General features: G+C 39.0%; 2 protein-coding genes across 8 annotated transcripts in view; one reads left to right on the forward strand and one right to left on the reverse strand.

The window, feature by feature from the left end:
- The window catches only part of PCED1B (PC-esterase domain containing 1B), a 231,095-nt gene that overhangs the window by 105,723 nt on the left and 98,849 nt on the right, over positions 1–26,523 (reverse strand). For 5 of the 7 annotated variants that reach the window (XM_074325797.1, XM_074325799.1, XM_074325798.1 and 2 more), the window contains exons 1-2: positions 21,927–22,066; positions 346–422 (exon numbers count right to left, since the gene is read on the reverse strand). The gene's annotated coding sequence lies outside the window, so the exon portion shown is untranslated. Of the gene's footprint in view, positions 1–345; positions 423–741; positions 787–21,926; positions 22,067–26,523 lie in introns of those variants that run through there. The other 2 variants (XM_074325795.1, XM_074325794.1) reach the window with 2 other exon arrangements.
- On the forward strand, positions 22,009–25,031 carry AMIGO2 (adhesion molecule with Ig like domain 2). Its single transcript, XM_019748401.2, has 2 exons — positions 22,009–22,138; positions 22,526–25,031. Exon 2 carries the CDS (start codon positions 22,590–22,592, stop codon positions 24,153–24,155), a length of 1,566 nt encoding a protein of 521 aa, XP_019603960.2. The 5' UTR covers positions 22,009–22,138; positions 22,526–22,589; the 3' UTR covers positions 24,156–25,031.

Genomic DNA, 26,523 nt, shown 5'->3' on the forward strand with positions numbered 1-26,523 from the left:
TAAAAGCTGAATTCCCTAAGGCCCTAGAGGAATGGCTACTTGGGTTTTTTTTCTCCAGGGCCTAACACAATTTAACCTGATCCTCGCCTTAATGGATCAAAGTGACCCACAAAGTGAATCAAGTCAATGCAGACAATTCTCTAACTTGGTTATTATCATCTTCATTTTACAAATAAGAAAACCTTTCACGGCAAAAGATTAGCTGCCTTTCCCCAAGTCACACAGCCAGTGAGTGGCACAGAGGAGCCCAGTAGCTGTTTCCATTCTTATATTATTTTGTCTTAACTTAGTGGAAGACCTTTAGCTGTACCTTCTTTACTACGAGACCAGAGGAAAGAAACTCACGTGTTTGCAGGACATAGTCTTCAACAATTTCCTGTCTTCTCATATAATATCTCTAGGATCTCAGCTCCTCTCATTATCTGAAATATGAAAATGGCATAAGTTTAATTATTCATTTTCCATCACCCTTAATGAGGGGATTAACTGCCATGTGAAACAAAAGGAAATAGTCTGACCTTCAGTCTGTCAGGAAGTGATAATTAACTCAAACCTCAAGTCAGTTTAAATGGACAAATGAAAGTGTTTTATTGATCTCATCCCAATGTGCTACAGGATCACTAAATGAAGTCACAAAATGGAGCAATGACAATGAGAAAACAAACGTGCTAAAAATAAACATGTTTTTGTAATTATGTTCACAGGTGCTCTTCAGGAGTTTCCAGAGTTCCTTTGACTTACCTGGTGTCCTAGGGTTTTGAGTGTGGGTGGAAAGAGCGTTGCAGGGCTGTGGCTTGCAGAGAGGATGGGGTGGGGGGCTGTGTGCTTGAGGGCGAGAGTCAGTTCAGTCTCATTTATGGAGGAGTGTCAGGAAAGTAGAGGCTAACTTGGAGACCTATTAATCACCACTTCAGGACCAACTAGTTGGTTTTTCATTAATTGGTTGATTGGTTTGACCAAAAGTTACTGTGGGAATGATTCATGGAACCATTCTGCTGTACAGCATGTAAACACAGACTTCTAATCTTGAGCTTTGCTATTAAAACGGTCATAAACAGCTGCGAATTACTACTGTTGTGCAACTCGTGACTTCATCATGGCTTCTGGCAAAGCAGATGGGAGCCACGTTCCAGGCAAGGCTGCAAGCCCCCTTCTTTCCTTAGCATTTAATGAGTGCAGTGTGGTAGGTGCTACACAAATGACAAAATGGCATCCACACTGCCCTGCTTTATGCCAGAGTAACACATTTTTTAAAAAGCCATTGAGTCTTGAAAGCCTCACACACACTGTTTGATATATAAATATGTAACTGCCCGAAATATAGCAAAATGAGTCACTATTAATAACTCAAAGAGTCATGGGGATTCAGGCAGTCCAAATTCTCTGCCAAAAGTTCAGAATGTTTTCTCAGTGCTTTGATTTCTTTTTTTTATATATATTCTGCTCTTGATTTGCTTCAGTACATTTCCTATTTAGATACTCTACCAAGTATGTGTCAAACTTTATCTGTGACCTTACTAGGACATACCAGCACATACAGGACAAGAGTGGAAGGCCTTTAAAGCTACTGGGGCTTTAAAAATTATGCTTGCTTAACAAATATTTTCCATTTCTCTCAATCATAGCAACCGTCACCTTTGCCATATATGCCGAAATCTCTAAATAGAGAGTGAAGAAACTCTCTAAGCTACTTACATTGATAACAATATTGTATTAACTATTTATTGCACTGTACTATTGCCAGACATAGTGTTTCTACATGTCATGGCTGAACCTCACATCAATCCTACAAAGTAGGTGTTGTTCCCATTTCACAAACCAGCGACCCTCAGGGCTGGAATTCAAACTCAAGGCTCTTTAGCTTGAGCCATATGAAACCGCCAGAAGTCAATAATTTCTGACCAATAATGGCAATTTTATGGTTCAACCTACTATTACAATGCATTGGCCCTGAAAGAAAAGCTTGAATTCCCTCCTGTCATCACAAAGATGACTTACAGACTTGTGATGTTTACAAATGGTACAATGCAGTCCTGGTCAGAGTGGGTAGGGGAAAAGGGAAAATAATCGATGACCTTTGTACCGTTTATTACTATTATTACAAGACAGGATGTGAAACTGCACAAAACCGGCAAAACATTGTAAAAATGAGTGACTATATAGGGGATATAATCTACTTATATCCCCTCATACATTCTGTTTGAAAATCTCCACATATAATCAAGCTCACTAGACTTTTCCAAGTATTGAAATATGTCTAATATTTAAAAGCTAATGATGTTAAAATATGATTTTGGTAGACCATGTGTTTTAGTGAGCAGGTAGTCCATGAGTCTATAATATGGATATATTATGAAGATAATTTGGTAAGAGCAATTTAGTTTCTAGGGAATTACCTGGTAGTCAATAGCATAGTGGTTTTAGATAGAAGCTATTGTCTATAACAAATTATTTCTCTGAGTTTTTTTCTTAGAAATAATGCATAATAAACCCAAATCTTCTTTTTAATTCATAGTTTTCTCCATTTATACAGTTAGAATGGGAAATATTAGGCAGCTAATAATAATTATTGCATTTACTATATGATGGCTACTGAACAGTGGACTGTTAAATGCATAATAATTAGGAAGATTTAGTGTGATAAGTTTGGGTCAAAAGTTAAATGATAAAAGGTCAATGACTCTTACAACAAGATTTCAGTCACGGGAAGAATCTCATTTTACTAAAGGGGAAACTGAGATACAAGAAAACCAAATAAATAACAGAGCTATTCAATTCATTGGTAATACTACAGTGACTAGCATTCTGTTCTCAGTGACTAGCATTCAGGCCAATGTTTTCCCCACTAAAATCATAGCTTGGTTCCAAGTAATATTTTGATCTTTTCTATCTGCATTTCTTTTCCCTGCAGCCATCTGGAACATATAATACAATACGTGCCCGACAAATTAATATATTAAAGTGAACTCAAATTCCTAGGTGATTATATTTAAGATGGGATAACTAGATTCTTCAGATTTATTGAAACAAGATAATTAAGTAACAATCAAAGTCAACTCTTAGTCAAATCACTAAGAGTTCTTAGTGATTTATCACCATAAAATAAAGTGTAATTGGCCTTTCTTGGAGCCAGAAAAGATTTCCTTTCTATCCTACTCTTTCTGGATTCTTTGTTTATCTCTTGTATGAAAGTCATCAAATTTGAGGTACTGTTGTAGTTGTACTGCACGTGACTCAATATTCTGACTCAATATTATGAACAGGAATTTGAACGAACACACAGCTAATGATAGCTTTACCACATTGCTTGTAAACCAAACAAAACAACCAAAGGGGAAAAGTACTTCAAATGAAAAAATTCCAAGTATCTTTTTTAGTAAAATGATAAACACATACTAGAAAAAGATAAGTAAGTATCTGATTGATGGATGGATGATTCATCTGGTTTCTACATTAACACTGATTTATTCTATAAAACTTCAAGTGTTTAGAAAATAAATTCTGCTATTGTACCAGAAAAGACAAGTATATAATATGCTAGAGAACCAAACATGCTCAAAACATAATTTTCTTTTATTTCCATATATGACATTTGAGTATTCTGAATATTATTCTTGCCTTTAATGACGTAGAAAAGGGAAATAAAATGTTAATGGTAGTCTCTCAAGAAAAGCAGTCCTTTCTGCATGAAAATAATTTTTCTAAAATAATATGAATAATCCTGTATTTGAGAGTTTCTGTTTAAATCCCCTCCCTGGACTTAGATCAAATCTGTGAGAATGGCCTCTTTTCCAAGAAAATAATTAAACATTGCACAGTGTAGCACTTTGGAGGTGGGGTTTATACACTTAACACCTGCGTTGGTGCAAATGCGCTGTATGCCTGCTGGGTCTTCATCAGAAAGTCAGTTTTCTGACTGGCATGTAATGGATGTGAACTTGTGGATTTGCAGGTCAATGATGGGAGTGCTCAGATGGGAGGTGCTGGCTCAGAAATCCCCTTTCAATTGCCTATAATCACAACTTTATGAATGCAACTGGGTCATTGCTAAGTCTTCTTTTTCTGGCCTAAGTAAAGGCTATACTGCTTTCCTCTCTTCCTCATGCTCTTTAAACAATTCTAGCAGAGCAAGTCCAAAGGTGCATGGAAGTCCAGAAAGAGTGGTAAAGGGAAAAGGAGGGTTTCTGAAAAGGTGGTATCTGAATATCAGGCCCCCACATTCTCAAAATATTCATGAGAGGTGGAGAAAGAACATTTGTTCAAATTACATATATGGTATGTATCCATTCAAATGAATGCTATAGTTGTTAGACACTGTAGTAACATGCTAGTATGCAATGATGGTGGAGACATAAGCCCTGTTTTCAAGACATTTACAATTTAGTAGAAGAGTTGATATGGTATGTGTGGAGTGTGGGGGTACAGAGAAAGGTTTACGTGTAATGATAAGTAGCCCTTTTAGGCAGAGAAAGTGGTCAGCTACTGAAGGTACTCTGGGAAGACTCCTCCTAAAATATATTCCAACAGATACTAAAAATGGTACCATGAACTGTTATTTCTTAGTATCTAATGTTGCCTTCTCACAGCAGTGCTTTTCTAAAATGTTACTGGAAAAATCAACAAACCAAGTGTTCGCTAGTGTGACAGTTTTTCAGATCACTTTCTTTCCTCCAAGGAGAGAGAAGGGCCACACCAAATCTAGGGTGTCTAGGGCAGAAGAGAAACCCGTTAGTCAAGAGATTGTTGGTTTCAAGAAATCAAATCTCACTGGAATTGACCCAAATTAAAAAGGGGAGTTAACTGTAAAGATCCTACAGAGGCCCAGCAGCAGGAAACAAAGTCCTGACGGACTTCACAGAGGCTGAAGCTGGGAACTAGAAAGTCAGAAACCCAAGTCGGTGGGTGTTATTCTGACTCGGATTCTTTCTCTCGTTCTTTGACTCTTTCTCTTTGGACTCTTCTTGCCTTTTTAAGCATGTCTAACGTCTTTTCTCTGTAGACTTGGCTTCCTCTGATTATTTATAATTTTGTTCTCAAGCAACCTTGGTTGTACTTGACTTTGGTGTGCACTCTGCCCCCACTGAATGTGAGCTCTCGAAGTCCACAACCACGGATTGTAGTTTCTGCAATTTGGCTCAAATTCTTGAGAGTCTATCTGTTGCCCATGAGTCTGTTCCTGGTCTATTCATAATGAGGTGACGTGCACATGGGGTGGCATCAGGGCCTCTTAGGTCTAACCTTTATAGCAGACTGTGAACAGCAGACATTCTCAGAGATAGGAACTGGGGAGGTAGCACAAAGCATGTCAACTACCACCCCAAACCAAACGCTTTCTCCTTACAGTGTGGCAGTGGGCAAACCTTACTTGGAGAGGGGCAGGACCCCATCTGTCATGGCATGATCGGAAGAGCAGTTTGCTTTCTGTTAAATTGGTAGTAGAGGGAGAAAAAAGATGGAGAATCAGAAACAAAATGGTTATCCGTGCTCCAAACACAATCCTCCTTGGCTATGTGTCAGTACTTTGGGTAAAATGAGAAGATAGAGCTACATACTGAGGTACTTTTCATTTATTCATTCATTCATTTAATTACCCTTAGTAAGCACCTACTTTGCCTCACTTGTATGCTAGACGAGAAGAGTGTGATATATGCCAAAAGTTTATATCATTAATGGCTTTTTACGGCATGTGTTTGTTGGCTTTCCACTGAATACAATCTAGATTTCACCAGTGAGAAGTTCCCAAAATACTCTTGGAATCTATTGTACCTAAAAATTTCTAAGAGCCGAGTATTAATAAATTTAGATACATAAACAGTCATCATTTCTGGCTCTGAAATCTAAGTACAGTCCAGTGCCTGAAAAGAAAAACTAAGCAGAAAGTCTAAAATAAACATTGTATTTATCAGCCTGCCTTTGTCTTCCCCACTTATGCATGGCTTTAATGTGAACTTCCAGTTGAGAGAAGACTTACTTTGGTTGCTACAGGCAGATGTTTATGTGTGTTTTGATTTTTAAAAGTCTAATGATAAGGAGCTATGAAAAGAAGGAAAAAGGTGATCATTTAAGATGTTGTAATTAAACTGTGTATATTGAGGGATGTATTTTCTACAGGCGCATTTATCTTTATAGACACATGAGTTGTTTTAGGTACTTTTAGTTGATACAGATTGTCAGAGGAATGAACTAGGCATCGGGGACTTGAGTTCAGTGTAAGGTGTGAATGAGGGCAAGTCCCTTTCCGCACTTGATCACTACTCCTTTGTCTTTTTTGGTTTATCCATCAAGTTATTAACAGGATCAACTGAGGGCTGATGTTAATGCTCTTTGAAAACTGCAAAATACCATTCAGTGTTTGAATTTGACTGAGTAAATTCAGAACTTTATTAAAAACAATCAATATTATTGCCTGACATCTATACTGAACTTGTCTTACATAAACTTACAATCTATCGTTGGTGCTTTTTAAAAATCAAAATTCCATCTCAAATGTATTTAAACTAGCGTACCTAACTTCCATAGTGACCATGTTGCAAGTTTATTTTCTAAAAAATTCAGGAAGGAATGAAAAACATTAGGAAGGGTAAGTATATGGATATTTATAAATTACTATTGACTGTACAAAACAATAATTGTAATGTCTGTTGTAGTATAAAAGCTATGTAGAACTAAAACACAAAGCAAGAAAAACACAAAAATCAGGAGTGGTAAACAGTTTAAACTGTTTAAGGGTCTAATAATATCAGGAGTGGGAAATATAGTAATTTGCATAAATAAACCAAGGCTATATGTTGTCATCTTTAGGCTAACAAACAGAATAAGAAATTAATGTATAGTTTGCAAGTTATTAAAATAAAAACATTCCATAATAAAAAATTTGTGAATAATCTAAAAAGGGCAAAAAAGGTGGAAAAAGGGAACATAAAACAAAAGGAAAACAGGATTATAAAAGAAGAGCCTAATAAGAAAATGAAAAATAAAGTGGTAGCTAAAAACCCATATGTCAGTAATTACATTGAATATAAGTGAAGTAAATTTGAAGTAAAAGACCATGATTATGAGGCTAAATAAAAAACAGCTATGATTTAAAAATAATGAGAAGTAAATGTTTAATGTGAAAGAAAAGACAAATATACCATGCAAACACTAACGACAACAAAAAAGCTTGTGTAATTCTATCAATATCAAGCGTGAACTTTAGGGCAAGAAATATTATTGGAAATAATATTTCTCATAATTATAAATGGGTCAATTCAATAGGAAGATATTACAATCCTAAATCTCTACACACCCAATGGCATTGCTTTAAAATAAACTAAAGAAACAAAACGGACAGAAATAAAGGAAAAATATACAAATCAACAATTACAGTGGGAAGCATTAAGAGATCTTTCCCAATAGTTGGCAGAACAAGTAAAAAGTTTAAAAATCAGTAAGGATATAGAAGATATTAACAGCACAGTTAACAAACCTGATTTAACCGCTATGCATGTAAAATTGTACCTACTAATGACAAACACATTTATTTCAAGTGTACATGGAACATTTATTAAAATAAAAATATTGTAATACAAAGAAAGTCTCAACAATTTAAAAATATTGAAATCTTTCAGAATAACTTCTCTGAGCACCATAGAATTAAGCTAGAGATCAACAATGAAAATAGGAAAAAAACCCAACTGCCTAAAAATTAAACAATACATTCTAAATAATCCATGAGATAAAGAAAAAAACCGGAATTAGAAAGTATTTTAAACTGAATAATTAAAAAATACATTTCAAAACTTAGGAGAAAAAACTGAAATAATGCTTAGAAGGAAATGTATAGCCTAAAATGCATATATTAGAAAAGAAAAAAATCTAAAAAATCAACAATTTAAGTGTTGCTTTTAAGAAGGTAGAAAAAGAGAAGCTATTAAACCTAAGAAAATAAATAATAAAGATAAAAATTGAAATCAAGAAAATAAAAACTGAACATATAATAGAGAAAATCAATAAACCCAAAGTTCATTCTTTGAAACGATTAACAAAATTGATAAAATCCTAATAAGACTCATAAAAAAAGTAGAAAAACACAAATCAGTACAACAACAATTAAAGAGAGGCTATCACTATATGTTATACTATAAAACTATTCTAAAAACAACTTTATAAAGATAAATTTGACAATTTGGATGAAATGGACAAATTCTTTGAAAAACACAAATTACCAAAGCTGACAGAACAAGATAAGAAAATATGAATAGTTCTGTATGTATTAAAAAAATTGAACCCATTATTTACAAGTCTTTCCCCAAAGAAAAGCCCAGGCCCAGATTGCTTATCAATGAAATCTCCCAAATAGTTAAGGAAAAATAACACCTGTCTTATATAATTCTTCAAGAAGATAGAAACAGAAGCACAGCTTCCCAGACTTTTATAAAAAATGAAAACAGCATAAACATGATTTAAAAACTCTGACAAGCTTTCTGAGAAAGAAAATTGCAAATCTACCTTTCTCATAAACATTACTGAAAAATTCTTAACAAAATATTAGGAAATCAAATCCAGTGATACAGTAAACTGAGAGCAGTTTAATCTGTGTGTGTAAGCGTGATTTAACATTCAAAAATCATAACTCAGTACATTACCTTTACAGAAAAAGGAGTCAAGTCACATGATCATGTCAAATGCAGAAAAAATATTTGATGAATTCAACATTCACTTGTGATGAAAACTTTTAGCCCACTAAGAATAGAACTTCCTTAATGTGATAAAGAATATCTACGAAATGCTCACAGCAAACATCATTCTCAATGGTAGAATATTGAAAATATCCTCTTAATATTGGGACTGAGTTAAGAATGGCCACTATAATCATGTCTATTCAACATTGTAACTGGAGGTCCAGCCAGTGCAAAAGGGCAAGAGAAAGAAATAAAACTTTCATTTCCAGACAATAAGATTGTGCACATAGAAAATTTCTAAACAGTCTATATAAATAAATTCTTAGAATTAATAAGAGTATATAGGAATGACACTGGATATAAAATCAACGTACTAAAATTAGTTGCCATAGACTGAATGTTTGTGTCCTGTCCATAATTCATATTTTGAAATCCTAATCCCCAAGGTGATGGCATTAGGAAATAGGGCACTTGGGAGATGATTAATTCATGAGGGTGGAGCTCTCATGAATGGGATTAGTGCATCTATAAAAGAAGCTTCAGAGAGATCCATCACCACCATGTAAGAACTCAGTGAAAAGCCACTGTCTATGAATGAGGAAGAGGGTACTCACCAGACACCTAATCTACTGCACCTTGATCTTGGGTTTCCCAGAATCCAGAGCTGTGAGATACAAATTTCTGTTGTTTATAAGTCGTCCAGTTTATGGTATTTTGCTATAGCAGCCCGAGCGGCCTATGACATGAGTCATACTTGTATATACTGACAATAAACAATAGAAAATAAAACATTTACAATAATATCCACTCCTCAAACACCCAGAAATAAATTGAATTAACGATGTGCAAGACCTTTAACTGAAAATTACAAAATACTATTTTAAAAAAAGAAGAGCCATACAAATAAAAGTATACATATTGTTATAGATTGAATGATTCAGTATTGTAAAGATGTAAGTTCTCTCCAAATTAATACATACTTCTATGCACTCTCAAACAAAATTCAAGCTGTAGTTTTGTTTTTTTAACCAAAAACTTAGTCAATTCTCTAATTCATATGGAAATGCAAAAGGCCAAGAATAGTAAAAGTATTCTTGAAGAAAAACAAATATGGAAGACCTAACACTATGAAATATTAGAAACTATTATAAAGATATTGTAATCAAAACTGTGTGGTATCTGTGCAAGAACAGATAACTGTCCAATGGAATAGACCCACACAGATAGAATCACATGATATATGACGTGAGTGACCATACAATGCAGTAGGAAGTGGTCTTGTCAATAAATTGTGCAGGGCTAATTGGATATCCATCTGAAAAAAAAAAGTATATTGACTTCTACATCACATTATGCACAACAATCAATTCCAAGTATGTCTTAGTCCATCTGGGCTTCTATAACAAAAATACCGTAAACATTGGTGTCTGGTGAGGGCCTGCTTCTTGCTGTGTCCTCACGTGATAGAGGATGAGGAATCTCTCTGGACCCTGATCTCATTCATGAGGGTTCTGCCCTTATGAATTAATCATCTCCCAAATACCCCATTTCCTAATACCATCACCTTAGGAGGCAGGATTTCAACACACAAATTTGGAGGGGGGCACAAACATTCAGACTATAGCAAGCTGGATTGAAGACACACATTGAGATGTAAAACAATAAAGCTTTTAGAGAAAAAGGTCTTCATGACCTTAGAAGCAGGCAATGCTTTTTTAAATAGGAAATAAACAGGAACAAATATAAAAGAAAAAAAATGTGATATACTAAGTATGTGTATTTACACACACATAATATATATGATAAAAAAACCCCTACACAATTCCAGAATATAAAGAACTCCTACAAATCAGTAAGAAAAAGACAGCGCAACAGCAAAGTGGGCAAAAGATTCATAAAAGAGGATATGTAAATGGCCAATAAACATATGAAAATTGCCCAGGTTTATTACAGTTGTTCCCCGTTATCTGTGGGTGATATATTCCAAGGTCCCAGTGGATACCTGAAATCGTGGATAGTGCATATATGTACATTTTCTGTTTATGTCTCCCACCCACAATTTTGATGCCTTTCCATCTTAACTAGGCACTATCACACACTGTTGCCATAATTTTCACACTCTGAGGTGCAACAGCAAAACTAGCTTGAATTTCTTTTTCCTTCTTCACAATTTCACAGATAGAAGATCCATTCTCATGGCAGATCTTAGCAACCTCAGCATGTGATTTATTATTATTATTATTATTAACTTGAGAGCATTCACCTTTTCACTTCAAGAAAGCACTTTACAGCTTCTCTTTGGCATATCTGAATTGCTAGCATCACTACTCTTGTGCTTTAGAGACATTATTAAGTGCAATAAGGGTTACCTGAACACAATCATTGTGACATTGTGACAGTTGATCTGATAACCAAGATAGCTGCTAAGTGACTATGAAGCGGGGAGCATGTACAGCACAGAGATGCTAGACAAAAGGATGATTCACGTCCCAGCAGGACAGAGTGGATGAACATCGTGAGATTTCATCACGCTACTCAGAATGGCTCACAGTCTACAAGTTATCAATTGCTTACTCCTGGAATCTTCCATTTAATATTTTCAGACCACAGTTGACAGCAGGTGACTGAAACTGCGGAAAGCAAAACCACGGATGGTGTGGGGGCGGCTACTGTAGTTATCAGGAAAATGCAAATTAAAAGCACAATGGAATACCACTACCTACCCACCAAAATTGTTAAGATAAAAAAGGAAAAGATTAGGTGCTGACAAGGATGTGGAGGAATAGGAATGCTCACACACTGCTTTTGAGAGAATAAATTGGTACAACCACTTTAGAAAACGGGCAGTTACTCCTAAAGTCGAATATGTGCATAACATGTGACCCGGCAAATACATTCCTAGGTATACATCCAATAGAAATGTCTAACATGTTCTTCAAAATACATGTATTAGAATGTTCATGGCAACTTGTAATAGACAAAGTACATGGTACTTGTAAGAGACAAAAATTGGAAACTACCCACATGAACATCAACAACAAAATTACTAAATAAATTGAGCGATAGTCACACAGTAGAATACTATATAGCAGTGAGAATGATCTACAACTACATGAAAAAATATAGATGAATCGCTCAAGAATAAAGTTGAGCAATAGAAGCTAGACACAAAGAATATATATTTCAATTACATTAAGTATAAAAATAGACAGAACTAATCTATGTTGTTAGAAGTCAGGAGGCATAACATTTTTGGGTGGTTACCATTGGGAGGTTAGTGACTGGAAAGGAACGCGGGATCTTTGGAATGCTAGTAAATGCTCTGTTCCTTGATTGGGGTGACATTGCCCTTGTTCTGCCATCCTCTTCTGTGCAGGCTACATATTCTTGTCTCATGACTGTCTTTGGTGGAAATTTATTTTTCATCAGAATGGTTGGACAGAACTCAATTTATGCTTATGTAATTGTTCAGTTTTCTTTTAATATATATATTTATCATTATGTTTTATTGAGGTTCTGCAAAATGCCTGCTTCTCAGAACTGGCGTTTCTCAGCAGGGGGCTCCGCAGCTTTTTGAGGTCTCTTTCTGATAAGAGTTCTGTGTTCTTTGTCCCTCTGCTTCCCTTCTGCCTGATCACCGTCTACCTTATTTATGATGTTGTTCTGCGTTTGAATTCTCTGATATTGTACTGATGAAGGAAGAGGGAGAGATTGTCTTTAATAGAAAGAGTAATTTTCCGATTGGGGCCGAATCCTGATGACACTGTATTTTTTGTGTAACTTAAAGATTTCACTGATTAACTGCCTGGCATCTTCTGCCCAGGAATGACAGTGCCATATCCAGCCATCCTGAATATGTGGTCTTATTGGCAGATACACCTCTTTTGTGGCAATGGATTTGTCATGCTATAATAGCTTGATAACACTAAACATTTAACTCAACAAATTATGGACTCTTCTCAATTATTCCCCACTCAACAAACATGTATGATTATAAATGTGGCTTCCCAAAGCTTTCTGATAGGCAGAGAATATGACTAGGTCGATATCACCTTCTGATCCACTTGATTTTCACTTTAAATTGGTAGGTAGGTATTTTGGTTTATATTATAAATCATTCTACATGCATCAAGTTAGGTCTGGGACACCAAAAATATCAACTTTCTGGACCTGCCAAGCTGGTCCGTTGATGTTATCAAGGTGACCCTGTCTGGAGAGCCCACCATTCGGCTTTCCCCCAGATATAACAAACACACAAACAAATAAAAACAAGCACATTTTGTTGTGAAAATAGAACTAAGATTCCCAGGGCCTTCCCAGCAAAGGAGATTTAGAGAAGAGGAATTTAAATGCCCAGGAGTTTTAATAAATATAATTGAGTCAATGAAAAATTCTACTTTGAGATAATGTGGACAACTGCCATAATAGCATATTTTCTTGCCATCATCCTGCTGTTTCTGTATAGTAGGAAATGGTAATGAGCAGACTCATCCTCCAGCAACTTGTTCAGATTTGCACCTGACCTCTTCTGCACAACAGCTTGCAAGGAAACCTTCCTTGGTTTCCCACGTTGCATTTCTATCACAATGCAAGAGGCAAGCACCATGTTTCCCTGAAAATAAGACCTAGCCGGACCATCAGCTCTAATGCATCTTTTGGAGCAAAAATTAATATAAGACCCAGTCTTATTTTTCTATAATATAAGACCTGGTATAATATAATATAAAATATAATATAATATAATGCCAGGTCTTATATTAAGTTTTGCTCCAAAAGACGCACTAGAGCTGATTGTCCGGCTAGGTCTTATTTTCGAGGAAACAGGATAGCATGTCAAAACTGTTCTCTAGAAAGAGTGATTATTATTAATTTTTTAAAAATTTTACTTTTCCCTGTAGTTCAAAACCCCTTTGGCCTCTCTCCAGTGAGTACTGAAATTGCCAATCATCACTCCCAACTAAAGGTCTCCCCACCTAGGATGTTCCCCACACATGCCAGCTTCAAGGAGGGGCTTGTGCAGTCTGGCGGCTCATTCCAGCCTGCAGCAGCTGAGAGAGCATCATGGAGAGCAAGGCAGGGCTGAGCCAGCAGCAGGTCCTTCAGATGAGGACCTGCTATAGTCTGGTACAACTGGGCTCAAGGGAGCCACACAATTAGTACAAACATCATTGTGGTGAGACACTTCTCCAGCTCTGTTTATTCTGTACATAAACCAAGCTTCGGTTCCATTAGGTTCAACAAACATTTGTTAAACATGTGTGCTGTATCAGATCATGTCCAAGGCACAGGGTAATAAAGATGAATAACACATGATAGGGACTGACTATAATATGCTTTTACAGCTTTATAGCTCCCAAAGCACTTTTCACATGTGTCAGCTCAGTGAAATCAAACACTGCATCTAGTCGTATTGGTACTGCACTTCCATTTTACACAGGGGGAAGCTGAGAATCTGAAAGATCGGGTCACTTATCAAAAATTATACATACAGTTAATAAATAAAAGTTCTGGCATCAGAACACACGGATTTGATTCTTTATTCAATGCTCCATTTTTTTTTAATATACATTGCTATTGGGCATATAATTACAGGGTGTTTCAGACACCAGGAAAGAGATACTACTTTCTTTCCTTATAGTTCTTCATTGTGAATGCCGTGGATAAAATGAGCCATGGGGTTCATATGATCACTGCTGAATTCTAAGATAATTTTCATCCCTGACCACTCAAATTTTCATCTGCTTGTTTCATTCCACAGGCTGAGAACTTAGAGTACTAAAATATTTTTATTTGCATACAATTCAGTTTGTTGAGTCAGATACTTGGTCAATAAGAAATGAGTAAGATCTGAAATTCTGCCTGTATTAGAATTTTTGAATACCCAAAGTACATATTTTCTGTTGCAAATATTTTGGCCCTTGGTTATATCTAATTTGAAATTGAATTACATACTGTCTTATATTCTACAATTATTTCAAATAACACCACTAGATTCCTAGATGAGAGCATCCCTATCCAGGCTCTGGGAGTGTGGCCAGGTCTAACAATATTTGCTGAATGGAATTTAAATCATGGCTGACCCTTCTACTCCCTAATGGGAAGCATTAGAGCTAATCGTTAAGCATGAGATCAGAGTGAGACACAGACTTGGGTGAGAGATGTGCTTCCACCTCTAACCTTGGGCAAGTTATAGAAACCAACTAAGCCCCACTGCCCTCATTAGAAAATGGGGATGTTAATGGCCATCTCTTCAGGGCCTTGTAAGAATTAAATGAGAAGCCTGGTATATAGTGAGACTGCAATAAATGCTGGGTCGTATTACCAAGCCCACGTTCTTGGATCTTTCCTGAGGTCCTTCTGCCATCCCCTATATGAGTATGATGTTTCTTTTCACTATCACAAACTGAAAGGTCAGAGTTCCAGAGCAAATTAAGCATGAAACATCTACCACAGAGGGCCTTGTATTTGCTGAAAATAATTGAATACGTATTTGCTATAGTGCTGGCTGTATAATAGAGTTTATTATTTTCTCTCTCAATTTTATTTGACTTTATTTTGTGTTAATGTTGGCTAGTAATTAATGATGGTTTCAAATCTGATATTTCTCTGAATAATTAGATATATCTTTGAATAATTAATCACCTTTACAAAGGTATGATAAATTAATTCTGTTACAGGAAAGCATACCTTTTAAAAGATATAAAATAGGAGACTGAATGCTGGTATACACTGTATTTCCCCAAAAATAAGACCTAGCAGGACAATAGCTCTAATGTGTCTTCTGGAGCAGAAATTAATATAAGACCCAGTCTTATTTTACTATAATATAAGACCGGGTCTTAATATGATATAATATAATATAATAATACTGGATCTTATATTAATTTTTGCTCCAAAAGATGCATTAGAGCTGATTGTCTGGCTAGGTCTTATTTTCGGGGAAACATAGTATTTCTGTAAATTTGGTTTGTTAAATATTATCTGTTTTTATCAGAGAGCTAAAATTAGCCTCAGTTTTGAGAGCTATAATAGCATTTAAGAATTCAATTAGATGATCCTTTCAGGCTAACAATGAGCAAAATGAAAATTAGAGCACAAGCCATCTATGACCGAAATCACATGAGGTAACTATAATGCTAGATGCATGGCTTTGCCACACTGAATTTTATAAAGCAAATTTTCATCTGCTTATTTCATTCCAAAGGCTGAGAATTTCAGAGTATTAAAAAAAAACACAACAAAAAAAGGTCCGCTTGTTTCTCTTATTACATAATTATGACAAAGAGAAAATCATCCTTTGCAACCTTCTCAGTTTCCTCACTGCAATGGATTTATTCTTTTAGCAGAAATGTACTTTACCAGTAAGATGAATGGCATTCTCTGGTTCCTTATATTTTTTCTGTATCTTCTAATTTTTCTACAGTGAGCATATAGCACTTTCAGGATTAGGAAAAAAAGGTTTTCAGCTGTTATTTTGTTGTTGTTGTTTCTCATTGAAAAACAAATGGTGGTGTGGGGTAGGGGGCCATGCTACCCTCACCAAGGCTGGTCTAAGAATGTGTTGTGGGAGAGGACACATAGCTGTGGGGAGATGATCCCAACCAAGGATGTTGAGTCCCAAACCTGGGAATGCAGACAACGGGCCAACAAGAAATATGTGATGGTATGTGCCTCATTCTGCTCAGAGTTGCGTGGCTATCATAGCATTTACGTGTTACTATAATTCTCAGACTAAAGAATAGTGCCCAGCACATAGTAGATGCTCAGTAAATATTTGCCACATAAATGACTGTAGTGCTAAGAAGGGACAGCAATTATTGTACCTCAAATCAAGGGAAATCAGAGTCACTGCCTGCCCGAGAAGCCAAAAGAGGGTTTTGCTCTCCGAAACTACAGTCACTGAATATTACGTAGGAATCACAATAAAGTAGAAACATCGATGCTCATGATTTAGTCATGGGTAACTTTAAACGGTTTAAGTTCTCAATTGTGCTTTTTCCTATCAAAACAGCATTGTAGAAAAATAAAAAATGCAGATAAGAGAAAAAAATGAAAACCACTGTTATGACAGGTATATATTCTTTCAGATGATCTTCTATGCATACATATAATTCATATATATGTAGTTTTTCTTTTATAAAAATTGGAATAGTACCTTTTATAATTTTTTGCTATGCCACCAGATATTTCTCTGCCACATTATTTTAAATGACAATATAGTATGACACCAGATGAATGTACACTAATTTATTCACCCACATTCCTGTTGCATGTTAAGGATGCACCATATTTTTTTCTGTTAGAAATAATATAGCAATGAATGTGTGCTACCCCATCATAATCGGATGCTTAACAGATTAAAGCAATATCTCAACTACAGAGAAATTGCCCTAAGTTACTCTTCCTGAAGCAGCAATGGGACTGACACCAGTTACAGGGGAGAAGGAGGAGGAGTTTGTGTCTGTCCAGTGCAGTGATAGGTCACCCAGATGAGGAAATTAAGCCCAGACCTGCTCTAACTTGTTATTACCTGTGTTCTAACAGTCTGTGTTCCTGGGTAACAAAGACACATTGTTATCAGAAAATCAGATTTATTTTCTGAAGTTGAAAGGAACTTAAATCACTAATTGTCAGATCCTTTATTGTTTTTTGGGGTTTACGGAGTGATTAAAGCATTTCTTTTTCCTAAGACTAGAACTTAGATCTCCTCAGCTCATAAAATCGCTAGATTTCTGTAATCACACCGGGATTTAATACTTTCATAATTGACGTCTCTTACTTGCACATCCCTCCCAGTCCCTTCCATGTCTAGCCTCCGGTGCTTCCAGAGAACAGAGCCAAGTTGCCACAGGCCTCCTGGGGTTCAGAGCGCACAGGGGCTAGGGCTGGAGTCTCTATATAGTGAGAAACATGGTACTAAAAAACATTCATCTGAAAGATGGTTCTACCACAAATCTTGGGCAATTTAAAAAATCAGCTGGAGCAGGCCCAAAGAAGAATGGGCTGTTGCAGGAGTGGAGTGTACTTCCAGAGCTGGTGGGCAAAGGTATGGGTTTCAAACCTGTGGGCCAAGGCTCCAATCATTATAAAAAGCCTACCAAGAGGGCCCTCCCCCCCAGGGTGAGGACACCTCAGTAGACAGCTCCTGTAGGAGCCCGACATCCCAGTGAGCACTGTCTCTGAAGATCACCGATGTGCCCCCAGGTTAGAAAAGAGGTAAGTAACATTAGATGTCTGCTGGTGTCCCAACTATACCTGATTTCAGGGTGCATGCTGTATGAGATATGGCATAAGGCCCTTCATAAGTTATAAAGTGCCATTAAAGTGTTCATTATTAGTAAAAATGACTCTGAATCATCAAGCTAGTGCTCTAACAATTTCTTATCTCATATCTCTATTTCTTAAGTTTTTGATCGCAACCTGAGAAATTCTGGAAGTCACAGGGCCAGAAGAACCAGAGTGATTTCATCTATTCAAATTCCTGCTCCCAGACAGGAGTTATGTCCAAACACAGCCAGACACCCCCATGCCCACACCCACCTCAGCACACTAGATTCAGAATCATGTCAAATGTCAATCTGCTTTCTACTACCTGTTGGAGTCATTATTGAATGGTCAAAGATGCTAATAGATTGTGCAATGTGGAAAAGGCCAGAGGAATATCTATCTGTCCTATTTTAAACTCCTGAGAAGGCAACTCAACCATCTGTCTTGGCAACCCATTCTAGGCTGGAATCATCCTGTCACAAACATCTCTCTTCTGTTTAATCTAAATCCTTCAAATGGAGCCTCAAGCTAAATTCATCTCATTCCATTTTCAAATAATTTGGAACACAATTACCATCTGGGTTATAGAATTATACAATGTCACAGGGTTATGTGAACAGTAAATGAAATAATGCATGCAAAACAAAGCTCAGTCTCTGGCACATCATAATGGCCCAATACATATTTACTGTTACCATCATTATATGTACCAGTAATATAGGGAAGGGGTATGAGGATTATTTTTACAAAATAAGAAACTAGGAGATTGGATTCCACGCCTGTTACACGCCACCGAACACAGAACTCAGGCAGACAATCACACAGAACAGACCATCCGAAGCCTATTAAGCAGAGAGATTCCATTGTAATGGCCATTCCTGTAATTAAACTTATTACAAACTAGCCACAGGCTGTACCTTACAAAAGTTAAAGATAAACCTGCCCCTATTCTTGTACCTTTCCTGAAGTTAAAGATAAACTTATACCATTGTTCTTTCCTCTTTTTCCCCCATACCAAGAAATTTTCCATGGAAACAAGAAACACAATAAATCCTACTCCTACGGCCGACAGGGTCTCTCTCCTACTAGCGACTCCATCTGTGGAGTGGCCTTTTCTTACTCTGCTAAATAAACTCACTTTCACTTTAAACTCTGTATGGCTCACATTTGCATTCTTTCCTGTGTGAATCCAAGAACCTTCTTGGCCCAGGGCTTGAATCCCCATTTCGGGGGATTCACCCTACCTATATCACAAGTGACAGAAACACAAATCAAAATCATTTAAGCCAAAAAAAGGGAAGGAGTGGAAAATATAATTTAAAAGGAAGTGAAAATGTGCAGTGGCCTTCAGGGGCTCAATGTTTGCAGGGCTCCTCTTTCCCTATCCTGCCCTCATCTTTCGCACACATGTTTTGGCAACCTGCAGACTCAGGTGGGGTAAGCCTAGACTAGGTTCCCCATTTATCAGTTCATCAAATATCTTGAATGCCAAGCAAGTGTCAAGCAGAGTTCTAGGAGCTAAGCAAAAAGCAGTGACCAAGACATACAATTTCTGCCCTTGTGGAATTTACTTCCTAGTGGAAAGAGTGGACCAGGCAGAGAAAGGTGAAGGGATGCTAGAAAGATTAAAAAGTTATCCTCCACAAAATAAGGTCACATATTAAGGTCAACTCCTAGCTTTCTCTTTTCCAAGGTAAGTGAACCCACCTCTTTCATAACTCCTTTCCCCTTGGACAAATGTGCAGAATCCCCCAAATCAGGTCTTCCAATAGAGAAATAAACTTGTCTGCGGATTTTGAGTCTAGTTTATTTATGCATTTAGTTTATTTATGCTGTGTAATATTTGCATAACGTTTCTATGATGTGACTGCAGCTATAATAACATAACCTTGTTTCCACATTTGAAAGTCACTTATTATTTTTAGACTATTTTTGTCTTAAACATAAATCTTCTGCTTTTACGGTTTCCTTTGAATAGGATGGTAGTTACTTAGTAAAATACTGTAAAACCTAGTCATTTATTAGTTATTTAAAAAGTATTCCTGAGTAATTTTAATTCTATTTCTCTGTAATAACCATTCTAACTGTAAAAACGAAGGCCTGGAGACCAAGGCTTTCTGAGAATCCCAGGAAGTGTTGCCTAACTTTAGAAAAATCTCAACCTCTGCCTCTCCCCTGGGAACTCCCAGTGAGAAATGCTTCCATGAAGCATTTCAGGCTGTGTTCTTCTCATGGTAAAGTTCAACTTTTCATGAAACTGAAACTCATCTGAATCAAGCTGCTCTCACCCGACAAATCTTGATTTACCAGTGCTAGTCCAGATTTATTCCTTAAACAGGCTAATTAAATTAACAACGCACACAACTCTATTTAAATATGGCACTGGAGATCTGTGCTACCCAAGTGAATCCATTCAAGGACAACATAGGGACTAACTCTCACTAAATTCATGTTGCTTTAGTGTGTGTGTATGTGTGTGTGTGTGTGTCTGTGTGCGTGTGTGTGTTGGGGGGAGCTGGTTATCGCTTTTATTCTTTAAGTAGTATTACAAGTTATGTGCCCTGACCCCAACTGTTTTCTCAATTTGGTCCTCTTTTCAGTCTCTCCATCCCTTCCGCTTTGGTTAGAATCTCTTACCAGGGCAGTGATTTATTTCTTTTAATCTGGATAAAATGGACAAATGGGGCATTTGGCTTAGTCAAATCCCGTCGTTAAAATTGATCTCGGAATTAAAAAATGGATTTTTAATCTAAAAGCTCATCAGCCCTACGCCCTCCATCTCATATTTGTCCACTTCGGCTTTTTTTTGGTCTACCTGGGCTTGCACCTTTCCTTGCCCGCTGGACCAAAGCACGCTTGAGTCAGGCGTCCCCACCCCCAGTCCAGGAAGGGACGAAGAATCTCCATTTAGACACTCCTGGGATCAGATCCTGTCCAGAGCAAGCATTATCTGTTTTGAAAGCTTAATACCCTTATCTTTGCGCTTCAGCCCGAAGGTCTACCCCACGCCCCTTTTCCTGTGCTCCTCCTTTGTGAATTGGGCACCAACCCTGATGCCGCCTTCTGAGTTAGGAAGAGGACAGAACTTTCCCAGTGAGGTTCTGAGTGTCCCCGCTGCGCCTTCCTGGTTCCTCAACTAGAGAGCCTGTCGCATTACAGGGAACAGGCTCAATTTCCCTTTTCCCCCCGACCTCCCCACACGTGGGCGGAGACGGAAGGCTGCTTATGTTTATTTTGTAAACCTTTAAAAGCAACTGCACTTAGAGCCGTGGAAGCCCGCTGGCCCTCCCCCAAAGAAAGCTGTAAGAGGTCGGGGAGCACAGTAGACCCTCACGGCCGTGACTAAGTGGGGTCTTCAAGGGTGTCACCTCTCCTTCCCGGGCTAGGCGTGTCCCCTTTCACCTCCCAACAACCCACCACCACTCGATTCTGGACTGGCCAAACGGATGCAATTGGCCAGAGTGGCTGAGCGCGTCTTCACCCGCGGGACGCCAGCCCTGGCCTAAGGTGTGGACCCGACTCGCCCCCGCGCCCGCGCCCTAGCGCGCCCGCTCTTCCAGGTCAGGGAAGAGCGGGAAGAGGAAGGCGGACCGCGGCGGCGAGACCGTGGGGTGGGCACCGGCCGCTGCTCCGATTGGCTGCGCCGCCGCCCCCTTCCCGCGCCGCGTGCCCAACGCCACGCGCCCAGCCCGCTCCTGTGCTCAGCAGCGGAGCTGGTTCCCGCAAGAGGGAGGACGCGCAGGGGCGGGACCCATCTCCCCGCCCCCAGCCGACCCCAGCCGCGCTGGGATAAAACCCGGGCCGCGGCGCGACAGAACCCCGGGTCGGGCTTCCACCCGGTCTCGGAGAGGCGGGGCCGGGTCCCTTTCGCTGCCCGCGCCCCCGCCCCTCGGACCCAGCTCCGGGAGCGGGGCTCCCCGCGCGCGGACACAAGACGGCCAGAGCGCCGAGGCAGTATCTTCAGCTGAGCGATGAACAGAGCCAGGGAAAACCTACCAGAGCCGGCGGAGACGTTTTCTGCACCCGGGGTTGCTGCCGCCGCCACGGCTGCTTAAAACTCCCAAAGTTGAGAGCCAGCGAGAGGCTGCCGCCCGCCGGGAACAGGAGGGAAAGGAACTCGGAAGATGCAAGAGTGACAGACGCACAGACCCTTCAGAAGACACCACCATCGGCGACCCAGCCCCAGAGTCCGTTGGCTTCTCAGCTCTGTGAGTTGTATTCTGGACGGGTGGCTCGCGAAGTATTTCCGTTTAATTGTTTATAGCATTGGTTTGTGTATTTTTGTGTCTGTTGGAGGGAGGGGAAAAAAAAGCAGGATGCACCTTAAAAAAATAACGGAGTTTCTGACGTTGAGACGGTTGCATTGAGAGATTGTGGCTGTAAATGTCTGTAAGCAGGAGTAACCCAGGAAAAATTGCAGTTAACAGTAAAAAGGCATGTAGGCTCCCCAGTGTGAAATAAAACCTCCATTTTAAAGTTACTGGAAAGAAAGCAAGGTGTGAGTCTTTAGGGGTTAACTGGTGGTAGTAAACTTTGTTTTTGTGTGTGTATGTGTGTGTGTTTTTAACTCCCTTTAAATATTGATTGTTTACCAGGTTCACTGATAGGAGGCTGAGCTGGTGGTCAAAGGCGCCTGGAAGAGTCTTAGAGGAGACCATAATGTCTTTGCGTTTACACACACTGCCCACCCTGCCTGGAGTTGTCAGACCTGGCTGCAAGGAACTGCTGTGTTTGTTGGTGATCACGGTGACTGTGAGCCCTGGCGCCTCTGGGGTGTGCCCCACGGCTTGCATCTGTGCCACTGATATTGTGAGCTGCACCAACAAAAACCTGTCCAAGGTGCCTGGGAACCTTTTCAGACTGATTAAGAGACTGGATCTGAGTTATAACAGAATCGGCCTTCTGGATTCTGAGTGGATTCCAGCATCATTTGGAAAGCTGAACACCCTAATTATTCGTCATAACAACATCACCAGCATTTCCATGGGCAGTTTTTCCACAACTCCGAATTTGAAGTGTCTTGACTTATCATCCAATAAGCTGAAGACCATGAAAAGTGCAGTTTTCCAAGAGTTGAAGGTTCTGGAAGTGCTCCTGCTTTATAACAATCACATTTCCTATCTTGATCCTTCAGCATTTGGAGGGCTCTCCCAATTGCAAAAACTCTACTTAAGTGGAAACTTTCTCACGCAGTTTCCCATGGATTTGTATGTCGGAAGGTTCAAACTGACAGAACTGATATTTCTAGATGTTTCTTATAACCGGATCCCTGTCCTGCCAATGCACCATATAAATTTAGTGCCAGGAAAGCAGCTGAGAGGCATCTACCTTCATGGAAACCCATTTGTCTGTGACTGTTCCCTTTACTCGTTGCTGATCTTTTGGTATCGTAGGCACTTTAGCTCAGTGATGGATTTTAAGAATGATTATACCTGTCGCCTGTGGTCTGACTCGAGGCACTCCCATCAGGTGCTTCTGCTCCAGGATAGCTTTATGAATTGCTCTGACAGTATTATTAATGGCTCCTTCCGTGCACTTGGCTTTATTCATGAGGCTCAAGTTGGGGAAAGGTTGATTGTTCACTGTGACAGCAAGACTGGTAATGCAAATACCGATTTCATGTGGGTCCGTCCAGATAACAGACTGCTGGAGCCAGAGGAAGAGGTGGAGAACTTTCACGTGTTTCACAATGGAAGCCTGGTTATAGAAAACCCTCGTTTTGAGGACGCTGGAGTGTATTCCTGTATTGCAATGAATAGGCAACGCCTGTTAAATGAAACTGTGGATGTCACAATAAACGTGAGCAATTTCACTGTAAACAGATCCCATGCCCAGGAAGCATTTAACACAGCTTTTACCACTCTTGCAGCCTGTGTGGCCAGTATTGTTTTGGTACTTCTGTACCTCTATCTGACACCGTGTCCCTGCAGGTGTAAAGCCAAGAGACAAAAAAATATGCTAAACCAAAGCAATGCCCATTCATCTATTCTCAATCCCGGCGCAGCTAGTGATGTCCCCGCTGATGAATGGAAGGCCAGTGCTGGCAAAAGAGTAGTGTTTTTAGAACCCCTGAAGGATACTGCAGCAGGGCAGAATGGTAAAGTCAGGCTCTTTCCCAGTGAAACAGTTATAGCCGAGGGCATCCTAAAGTCCACAAGGGTGAAATCCGACTCAGATTCAGCCAATTCAGTATTTTCAGACACACCATTTGTAGCGCCTTCTTAATTTTGTGCCTCCCTTTGTGTGTGGTGTGCCAAATAAACAACAAGACGAAGTGTTTTTGGTTTTTGAGATATAACCAATGGTCTCTTTAAATGGTTGGTAGGAAACATGGTAAAGTACTTTGGTTCCTCAATGTGCCGGAAAAAGATGGGGTTGTTTTCCCAAGTTAAAGTTCTAGAGAACAATATCTTAGTCTTTAGCACTACTAATCATTTCAAAGCTGGCCTGCAAGTGATTTGACTGACATTGTCCTTTTATTCAGGATTCTTGAAAGAAAAAATAAATTTTGTGTTTTAGTGTTCTTTAAAAAGAGACTTTGCTAACTTATTAGGACCAACGTTGAGTTATTTTCAAGAAAAGCGTTAGTGTCCTATTTCATTTAGAAGAACCAAACAGCAGTTATTTATAAAGCACAAAGTAAAGTTAGATTTGGGACTAATTCAGTTGAATTCATCATTTCAGACCACAGTAAACAGACTTCACTGATAAAATTTACTGGGCAATGCCACGTTCCATATCCTGTTAGATAAATAGTGCAATAAAGGTACATTTGTCTAACTGTCTTCTTTCCATTCTGTAAATTTCCTATCCTTATTCAAAAGATCTTATTGAAAGTTTAAAGCCATCATGATTTGTTGCCATAAATACGTAGGTGTCGATACCAAAATGTCTGAGTACCTTCTTAAACTCTTGTTCTAGGAGATTAATATTTGTTCATATGCTTTTATGTATGTACATCTTAAATTATATGAACTATTAAGTAGATCCTACTGTATTGTGCTTTGGGCATTGGAATTAATGTAAGTATATGTATTCTGTGACTTGATGTTCTGTTTTATTTGGCTATTTAAAAACATAAATCTCAGATGTTTTATGTGATCACATTGTTCTACTTTGTGTAAAGCACCCACTATAGCAAATATCTCTCCAGAGTTCTTGGAGTTACAGTACAGAGCTTATTTTTTTAAGGGTAAAACATGTTCTAAAGTGTTCTACACCGATTTATACCTCCTGTATCACATTTTACTCTGATACCATTATGCACTTCAACCAGGTTTGGAAGACACGTAAGTTCTAGTTTTGTACCGTGTGAGACCCAGGAGACCTCTTTCTTATACCCGTAATTGCTGTGAGGTAATTGAGTACCCACTCAGGACCTAGGTTTCCTCAGCTATAAAATGAAAGTTTCAGACGAGGTGATGTTTAGGGTTCCTTCCCGCACTGAAAGTGATGTCTCCTGGTGGTCTTAGTTCCATCACAGACTAGCAGTGGCGCTCTCAAACTGTACTCCATACTCGTGGAGTGTAGGAATGGGATTAAGAGAGACTAGCAGACTTCTGCATAGCTCGCAGGGACGTTTTGGACCAGCTCCTTTCTCAGGTCCAGTTTGAAGCCCAGAGAGGGGTGTGGGTTGTCTAAGGCCACACAGTGAATTAGTGACTGGCATAGGCAAGCTCGGGTTCAGGATTCTTCCTGGCAAAGATAAGAGAGTCAAAGAATGGTTATTTTTAGCAGTGGGCATGGAGAAGGAGCCAAAGAACGAGACAAAAGAGTGGTCAGGAAATGTCAAAGGAGAATCACAGGTAAGAGAATGTTTAAAGGATGGAAGTGGGCAACAGTGACAAACGCTGCACAGAAGTGGATGAGGAGGGAAGACTGACTGGCAGTGGTGATTTGGGGACGCTGTGGATACTTGGTAACAGCTCAGTGAGTGCCAACCCAGGCTCCCAGTGGCAGACGCTGGTCAGCAGGGGGTTAAGGAGTGAGAGGCCAGGATGTGTGCCTTAGGGAATAAGATGCAGAGCCATTGCTCAGGGTTGAAAATTCCTTATTGGATGGTATTGAAAAATGACTGCCTCCGCCTTTTAAACAGACCTTACCTTAGGTAAGATCCTTTAGACTCAAAGATGTTACAGGTAAACATTTTATTCCAGTTACTTCCAGTTATGTGAGTAGGAAGAATTCTGTGATTTGTGTGACCTTTGAAATCATCCCTCCTCCTCCCTTCAGAAAGAAGTTTCTGAACTTCCTCCAGGAAGTTTCCTAGAGAAACTCAGATCCAGAGATAACTGTGATTTGTTCAGCTTCACACAGCTGGCCTGGACACAAGGGAAAACTCTTAAACCACTGACGCTCTCCAGCAATGGGAAGGGCTGCATTCAGGGGCCTTGATGACCCTGACTCTGGTCCATATGCTGGCAGGGAAGTTGCAGAGAGGATCTCTGAATAGAGTCTTTTGTGACCAGGATCTCTGAAGTCCTTTAGCCCTCAAACCCTTGATCCTAGGAAATGTGTGTTGCATTTGCCAGGGGAATATGGACAGTGCTAGAAGTGGGGAATTTGTAGAGCCTTATCTTGGCTGGTCCTGATA

This window comes from Rhinolophus sinicus, linkage group LG02, assembly GCF_036562045.2.
Source record: "Rhinolophus sinicus isolate RSC01 linkage group LG02, ASM3656204v1, whole genome shotgun sequence".
Taxonomy (NCBI): domain Eukaryota; kingdom Metazoa; phylum Chordata; class Mammalia; order Chiroptera; family Rhinolophidae; genus Rhinolophus; species Rhinolophus sinicus.